The 8,916-nt window shown below is 42.3% G+C and overlaps 1 protein-coding gene across 1 annotated transcript in view; it reads left to right on the top strand.

Annotated features, from left to right (window-relative positions):
• Positions 1 to 551: 551 nt before the first annotated feature.
• The window catches only part of VPS41 (VPS41 subunit of HOPS complex), a 101,948-nt gene continuing 93,583 nt past the window's right edge, over positions 552 to 8,916 (top strand). Inside the window, exons 1-2 of the mRNA XM_071561564.1 lie at positions 552 to 616; positions 4,308 to 4,346. Coding sequence (XP_071417665.1) covers positions 596 to 616; positions 4,308 to 4,346 — 60 coding nt within the window. The 5' untranslated portion in view covers positions 552 to 595. The remainder of the gene's footprint in view (positions 617 to 4,307; positions 4,347 to 8,916) is intronic.

Below are 8,916 nucleotides of genomic sequence, written 5' to 3'. Positions count from 1 at the left end.
ATCATTTTCATATCCAAGGTGATAACTCTCTGCAATTAATTCTATTCCCTGTGGTCGTGCACTGTGGTGTTTAAGATTTCTCTTTCACTGCCAAAGGTGAACTAGGCACGTTTAAACTCTTCGCTTTGGTGCCCAGGGGACATTCGATGCCAGAGCTCCACCTGAGATTTTAAATAACTCCAATGGCAAAACCCAAGGAATAAAAAGTCAAGTTTGCTTTTTATTTTTAAATTGCTTTTTCGCTTTGGTTAGATTTTTGACATACAAAGGACGTGATTGAGGTGCAAGCAGGGCATTCAAGTCTTGTGTTACGCGTTTAAAAACCAAAATGCAGCAGCTTGTAGAGCTGTGAAATTGACAAATTAAGTGAAAAGTACAGAGAGGGGGCAGGCTCTGCAGAGGATGCGGAGGGGCTTGCAGAGCCTGGCCGGGTGGGGAGAGCAGGGCCGGCCCGGGCTGAGGGACGGGACAAGGGGGAATAAAAAAAATTAAAATAAATAAATAAATAAATAAAGGTGTTAAACCTCCCCACCCTCCGAAACTACATTTCCCAGCGTGCTCCGCGCAGCCGGCCTGCCCCTCTCCCGGCACTGCCATGGCGGAGGCCGAGCAGAAGGTACGGACCGCGGGCCCGGGCCGGGGAGAACGGGCCGGGAGCGGGGCCGGGGCGAGGACCGAGGAGCGGGGCCGGGAGCTGGGAGTGGGGCCGGGGGCAGGGCGGCTCCGGGGAGCCGAGAGCCATGTCAGGGGCCACAGTCCGAGGCCGGCAGCCCGCCCATGGGGCCCGGAGCCGGCGGCTGGGAGATCCTCCTGCCCTTCTGCCGGTGGTGCTCCCGTCGATCCTCCTGTCAATGCTCCTGCCAGTGCTCCCGACTGTGCTCCCACCGATCTTCCTGGCGATCCTCCCGCCGGTGCTCCTGCGGATCCTGTCCATAACTACCTGAAGTGAAGTTCCAGCTAGGTGGGGGTTGGTCTCTTCTCCCAGGCACTCAGCAATAGGACAAGGGGGCACGGGCTCAAGCTCTGCCAGGGGAAATTGAAGTTGGAGATAAGAAAAAACTTTCCAGAGAGACTGCTCAGGCATTGGAATGGGCTGCCCAGAGAGGGGGTGGATTCCCCATTCCTGGAGGTTTTTAAACTGAGCTTGTCCGTGGCACTGAGTGCCATGATCTGGTAAAGGGACTGGAGTTGGACCAAGGGTTGGACTTGATGATCTTGGAGGTCTTTTCCAACCCAATCCATTCTATCATTCTACTAGTGACAGCTATTCCTGTGTAATTTGGGATTCTGGTTGTCTACAAATCCCTGCTAAGGGATTTCCTTTTCACAATTGCAAGGCTACTAAAAAGTATAAGTGGGGGATAATCTCCATTCATACATTCGGAGGGAAGGCAAAGGAACCTAACAAAACTCCAGGGCAATCATAACTGCAGCTTCAGTTCCAGTTTGCCTAAGCAAGTGGGAGAACGTAGGGAAAAAGCTTTCCATCGTAAGTTGCTTGCAAAGTGAGTTAGTAGATAATTGTCAGTTCTGAGCACCTTCAGCTAAGCTCTTGTCAGGAAACAAATATGATTTCTGCATTTGTTTCCCAAGCCGAGGCTCCCTCTGAATATTTGCATGTTATTTTCTGCAGTAAAACACAAAGGCCAAACAGCACTTACCTGTATTTGTGTGCCTTTTACGACATTTAGTATCTGGGGTTGCAGTGCCTTGTGAATACAGTAGGGATATGGGGCTAGATGTCCTAAATAAAAATATATTAATATTTTCATAGTACACAGGGTTTGATTATTGAAATCAGCTTCTGGTGTGCCCAGTGTTTTCCAGGGACGCCTTTGCACTTAACAACTTGCAGCTCAGTTAAGTGTCTCAGGTGGGTGTGGGGATCAGCTGCTCTCTCAGCAGGTTCACTTCACCCTGCACGTGTGCTGGTCTGTCTGTGCACGTGGTAGAGAGTGAGCTCATCCTGAAAATCACCATCACCGGTTTCTCCTGAGCAGCCAAAGTAATTGGAGCAATGAGGGTTGGATGAAGGTGGTGTAGCTGCACTAGAAAGTCTCATGTACCAGCAAAAATGTCACTTGCTGTAATTGCTGATTTTATTCAGGAGAGCTGACCTTTTTAGTTTAAAAAAAATTGTTACAAACTATGTGAATTATATCAAAACATCAAGTCAGTAGTGCTAATAATTTTGATTTATTAAGGAGTTGAATAGGCAACTCCTGGTATTCAGAAAAGAAACTCAGGTTTTTTATTAGGAATCTGGTGATACATTGCATTAGACTTATTGTGTTACTCTAGCTCATCCAGTAGGCTGGCAACTTTACACCAAAATGCTTTAGGTCTGTCCTCATTTGGTTATTGTTAAGTAGAATTTAAGATGCACAAAGATTCTGTGTAACAATATTCTAATTTCCTGAAAGGTGACTGCAGCTTGTGATTAGAGACCGGGGGACTGACAGATAAACAGTTGCATCTGCAAAGTCAAATCTAAACTTGAAAGGATGCCAGGACTTTACTCCATCTTTATCTTCCCTTGACTCCTGAGTTCTGCGTATTTGCAATTTCCCAACTCATCTCAAGTGTAGCCTGCACAGATAACCCTTCTGTGGGTTGTCTGTTCTGAATCATAGAATCATAGAATCATAGAATTTATTGGGTTGGAAAAGACCTCCGAGATCATCAAGTCCAACCCTTGGTCCAGCTCCAGTCCCTTTACCAGATCATGGCACTCAGTGCCATGTCCAATCTGTTTAAAAACCTCCAGGGATGGGGAATCCACCCCCTCTCTGGGCAGCCCCTTCCAATGCCTGAGCACTCTCTTTGGAAAGAATTTTTTTCTGATCTCCAACTTCAATTTCCCCTGGCAGAGCTTGAGCCCGTGCCCCCTTGTCCTATTGCTGAGTGCCTGGGAGAAGAGACCAACCCCCACCTGGCCAGAACTTCCCTTCAGGTAGTTCTAGACAGTGCTGAGGTCACCTCTGAGCCTCCTCTTCTCCAGGCTAAATACTCCCAGCTCCCTCAGCCTCTCCCCACAGCACTTGTGCTCCAGTCCCTTCTCCAGCCTCGTTGCTCTTCTCTGGACCCGCTCCAGCCCCTCCATATCTTTCCTGTCTTTTGGGGGGGGTCCAGGCTATAGTGCATCAAGTGGAAGAAACAGATGTCAGTACTTGTGGGAACACCTTGCACTGAGCTCCCAGTGGCAAGTACAAGTGGGGCTTTTCTTCTCTCCCATCAGCTGCGATGTATTATGGAAACCAAGATGAACCTCCACTAATGCAAAGGGGGCATTTGCCTTTTGCCCAGAGGTCACAGTCAGGGTGTTTTATAAACATGGAAAATAAATAAATAAATGTGTCAAACAAAAATTGATACTCATTGTCAGTGCATTACATTTTTTTCTCTTTCCGTTTTTCCCTAAGCTCTTGGTAACGGTGTCATTTTTTTTTTTTTGTCTAGTGAAGTTCTGTACCTATTACTCTTACTGACCACAGACTCCTTCATAAGATTTGAAATGCTGCCTTCTCCCTTGCTTGTACTTTGTTTATATCATATTTTATTGTTAAAATGCTTACATTCACTGCCAGGGTATTAGTTGTAATCCGTTATTGCTATTGATAAAGATAAATACGTTAAGTAAATCTTCATTTTGCTGACTTCTTTGAGGAGCCATTGCATCAGCAGATTTTCTCAGTGGACAGACGAGAGATGAGCAGGAGTTGACTTACAAAATTTTTTTGTAGGATAGTAAGAATCATTGTCTTGGCAGAGAGAGATATTTTAAAGGTACAGTTCTTTCAAAGGCAGGAGAAAGCCACATGTCTTGTGTTGACATGGCATGAGAAGAGAAAGCCATTAAATGCTGTATTTCTGTGGAAAATGGTCTGAAATGATTTAAGTTTAAGCCTATTAACAGTAGAATAGCAGAACTAGTTTGTGGTTAACTTGAGAATGCTATTCCACCTTGAAAGTCAAAACTATGGGCAGCTTCTTTGCAAAACTTGCTACCACTTGTGGAAGTGGGGAAGGTGCCACAGGGACAGATTCCTGGAGGATCCAAACACTCTTGCAGGTTAATGACAACAGTGTCACAGGGAACTGCTGCCCCTGAGTGTCAGTGGGGCACTGAGTGCAAGTGCAAGCACAAATTGGTTACAAATGGGAAGGATGGAAACTCCGACCTTGGAGTTGCTTCTGCTTTCTGTTTTTTTTTCTTAATAAAGGTTTAAAAATACTTTTAAAAAGAAAATGCTGCTCGGTTATGTATGTGCTTAGCTAATTACCCCTCTTCTTTGTCTGCTTTTCAGGAAACCAGGTCTAATGAGGAATCAACAGATGAATCTGAGGTAACCCTACTTCAATGCTTCACACTTGAATCTGTGCCAGTGCTAGTTTTTTATCAGTGTGGGGGGAAAGATACTACCTCATTGTTTGTTTTCAGAAGTTAGACCAGTATTATGTAGCAAGGAATGTTAATCTGGGCTTAAATTAGTAAAACAAGGCCATGATTTGTTATTAGAAGCTTCTTTATATTTAAAGAAAACCCCCACAGTTGTCCTGCTGGAGTAGCATGAATTATGTTGAGAGACAAATCCAAGTGTATGCACTTCTGTTTAAATGAAATGAAAATCTGTCAGTGTAATTATATATGCAGTAATACTACATTGAGGTAATTATTGTGTTATTTTAACAGCCAGTCTAGACTTAATCATATCCTGTAGGCTCTCTTTTATTGTCAAAAATTGTCTCATGTTCTGGAGACATCTGCCTGCCCTGCTGTAGGTGATGGAAAAGAGGGGCTGGGTGTGAAGAGAGGAAGGGAGTGACACAGGATTCAAGGATTGATCCCTGAACAGTAATGTACCAACTCCAAACTTGTCATCTTTGAAGGAACCATAAAATATCTGGAAAGAGGTATTCAGAGTGGTCTAGGGTGGCTACAAGAAGCAAGAAATAAGGAAGGGTGGCTGAGCAGCTTCAGTTGTGGCCACCAGCAAGGACAGATGACACAAAGAGGGCTATCACCTTGCCAGAGGAATTTCACCCATTGTGTATCTAAGTCAAAGTGACTCTTGGACTTACAGAGCTTTAGTGAACCTGCTGTCAGGAAGATTTTCTGTTCTTTACCTTCATGCTTGAGATCCTGGTTTAAGCACTAAGCAGGCAGAAATCCTGATTTCCATGACAGTGGATACTGCAGGGACTGTAGGGGTGGATTCTTTAAGAATACATTTGCAGAGGATGGTAACTCTGTTTCTTGTAGGATAATTGTTTTTCTCTGCTCTTCATGAGTGGCTGTCTGCGTGGCACTGTAGGGCACTGCTGGTGAGGAGCAGGGATTTCTGTGGCCCTTTGGGATTGCTGTGTGGAACAGCTGCCTGGGCCAGACTTTTTATGCCGTGTGTGAAATATTTTCATTCTGGAGCGCACAAAGGCAATCACTGGGCAACAGCTCAGGACTTAGAACAGTGATCCTCTCATAGCTTGACATTCCCATGATAGTGACTACAAGTGCTTACCTACTTGGTTTTTTCTTTAAGTGAAAGTTTGTTGTAGTGATATTTTTAATGGCCTTTCAACATTTCAGCTGGTAGTAAATAAGTATTTACAACAGAATTAATCATAAATGTGTTGCCAAGCTGGTGGGGTTTTATTAGTTTTTACCTTAAGTAAAAACAGGCATCATGCAGCTTTCATAAAATTGCAGGTCCTAAAAGTTCAACTAGACCTTTGTTAAAGTTGATGTCTATTTTTAATGTTAATTTCACATGCAGAGAGAAGTGAAAAGGAAATTGATGTGTTGAGAATGTAGATGTTGGACCTGAAGAACAGCTGTCATTCTGATGTCTCTAAAGGTGTTTCTATTTGAGTATTAAGTCCAGTCTGTAGTGTCTTGATCACCAGCAGATAGTTGATGAAATGAAACTCGTTAGACTATTTATAATGGTCATTCAGATAAAACCAAAAATAGTGGTAAAAGCACAAAGTATAAATGTTCTCGGTGCTTGATTATATTGCATGAAGTATGATCAGAGATGGGATCAAATTAATGGCTTCACTCTTGGCTCTTGTGTCATAAAATTGTAAATATTTCTTTTGGGCAGCCCATAGTTTGGATAATCCGGGGTGGATCTTTATTGTGATGGTACTGGAATAAGAGACTCTTAATTCCTGCAGCCTGTCCCCAGTTTTATTGATTAAAAAATACTGTATTTATGGCATGGGCTTTGTAGACATCTGAACGTAGTAACAGTGAATTTTACATATACAGTTGCTCTTGCACTTAATTTGGATTCTTCCCATAAAATTGAATATTTTTCCTACTGATTTCAGAGGGCACATGACACATATCCAACTTACATTATAAAAATGTTTTCTATTATGGAGCAATGCAATATTAATATTCCTGAGTTTGAGTAAATGATGTTCCTGTCTGAGCTGGATTTGTAAAAAAAAACCAAAAAACCAGATTTATTTTTTTCCCTGATGTTTTAGTAGTGTTAATGGTAGGCCTGCAATGTGGGAGTCTGCTGGAACTGCCTGTTGGGAATGTGTGGTCTAAAAGCTTCTCATTGTAAGTTTGGGTCCAGCTCCTGCTCCCCAGGACACTGAGTTTCTGAGGCTTCCTGAGCGTTTAATACTTTGAAGCTGTTAAGTCAGAATGTGTAAAACGCAGAGGCATTAATTAGCAGAGATTTGTTCAGATGTTAAGCTGGTCTTTCAGTGTAGAAATAGTTGTAGTTACTTGTAAAACTTGTAGACATGTGACAGATCCTTCCTGGTAACTACAGTACAATTGACCCTTTCATATTCTTATATATGATATGGAGTATTATGAGCTTTTTCTGTTCCTGCTGATAGACTGTAATATATTATACCATGAGATGGTGAGGAAGCTGTCTATCTAAGAGTCTTTAATTCTTAGGAGAAAACTGCTGCACAATTACTTTCTTTTTATATCTTCTGGCTTTAAGCATTTGGTTTCGTTGGGTTTTGGAGGATTTTTTGCTTTGTGTTTTTGTTGTTTGTTTTTTTTTTAAATGTGCTTGGGGAGTATATTTGATTTATTTCTCTCAACCTTGTTTAATCATCAAATATGCTAAATTTGGGGTTGAATCTGAGCAGGTTTGTTTGGCTGAAAAGTCCTAGTATAATGTAATTTTATTAATTTCATTGTACAACACCTGAAGCTACATCTTTGGACTGTCACATTTGATGAGATCTTAAAAAAAGACAGCAAAGTAATCTGACTTTTGGCTATTTGTAAACTGTGGAGAAAAAAAATCCACAAATTATGTAGTGCCTGAATCTGAGTTTATTTGCAAATTATTCCTCTTCTTGCAATGTGTCTGTTTCTGTAAAATCTTACTTCTCTCAATTGAGCTGCTTGTTGTCAGACAGGTTCTTGTGTTTTGCCAGCTAATTAGCAAAAGATTATACTCATAATTGTATAAGTCATCAGTATTGCATACATTTCCATTCTAGCACTTCCACTTTTATATGTCCTCTTTTTTTTTTGCTGTTTTGGTCACTGTTTCCCTGTGGAAGGAGAATGTTTGTTCATTTAGTTTATTCTTCAGTTATTTAGACTCTATATTAAAAAATTCTACAAGAGTTTGCAGAGAGAAAAGTATTGTAGAAATTCTTGATTCATTCGGTGCTCACACAGTTTGTGATGGTTCAGAAATACCCATCTCTGATACCCTTTTACCACTGGAAGTGGTAGTTGGTTTTGTTCTTTAAGCTTTGGAAAACTGATCAGAGCAGGAAGAAAATTAAGAAACATGTAAACCTTAAAAAGAAACAACTAAAAAGCCTTGATATTTTCTTTTGTTTTTCAGTACACTCCAGATTTTAGTCTTGTAGATTGGGTCTGGACTAGGTCAAAGCAATTAAATCATTTCAAGTAAATAAAGCATCTGGTAAAAAAGGCTCCTTGTCATACTGTGTTTGCATCAAAATGTTCTCTTGCCATGGAGTGTGGAGCATTGGGCTGGAACAGGAGAACTCTTCTGTGGACAGCAGCTTTTGAAGGGGCATCACCATTGCAAGAGAAATGCATGGTTGAATAGTAGATTTGGCTCCTGTACAGACAAGTGGCCTTTTTTCTGTCTCCTGTCTGACCTTTTCCGAAGTGCTTCTCCTCATCATGATTTTTCCTTGTTATTGAATAGTTCTACACGAAGTTATTTTAAAAATGTTAAGAATCACAGAATCATAGAATGGATTGGGTTGGAAAAGACCTCCGAGATCATCAAGTCCAACCCTTGGTCCAACTCCAGTCCCTTTACCAGATCATGGCACTCAGTGCCATGGCCAAGCTCAGTTGAAAAACCTCCAGGGATGGGGAATCCACCCCCTCTCTGGGCAGCCCATTCCAGTGCCTGAGCACTCTCTCTGCAAAGAATTTTTTTCTGATCTCCAACTTCAATTTCCCCTGGCAGAGCTTGAGCCTGTGCCCCCTTGTCCTATTGCTGAGTGCCTGGGAGAAGAGACCAACTCCCACCTGGCCAGAACTTCCCTTCAGGTAGTTCTAGACAGTGCTGAGGTCACCTCTGAGCCTCCTCTTCTCCAGGCTAAACACCCCCAGCTCCCTCAGCCTCTCCCCACAGCACTTGTGCTCCAGTCCCTTCTCCAGCCTTGTTCCTCTTCTCTGGACCCGCTCCAGCCCCTCAATCTCTTTCCTGAACTGAGTAAGTAAGAGGAAAAGTCTCAATTAACATATTCTGTTTCATATTCCTGATCAGTTTAAGAGAGATGGCTTCTCTCTGCATGGCTTTAAGTGAAAGTGGCCTTTTAAATAGGGAGAGCGGAAGGAAAAGTTGCATAAATTCCAAATAGAAAGTACTCTTCCCTGTTGATGAGAAAATGTATCGTGCAAATAATTTATCAATTTGAGCCAGTAGGATGAGCATA

This window comes from Pithys albifrons, chromosome 7, assembly GCF_047495875.1.
Source record: "Pithys albifrons albifrons isolate INPA30051 chromosome 7, PitAlb_v1, whole genome shotgun sequence".
In the NCBI taxonomy this organism is placed as follows: domain Eukaryota; kingdom Metazoa; phylum Chordata; class Aves; order Passeriformes; family Thamnophilidae; genus Pithys; species Pithys albifrons.
This window is presented reverse-complemented; position numbering and strand designations above follow the sequence as displayed.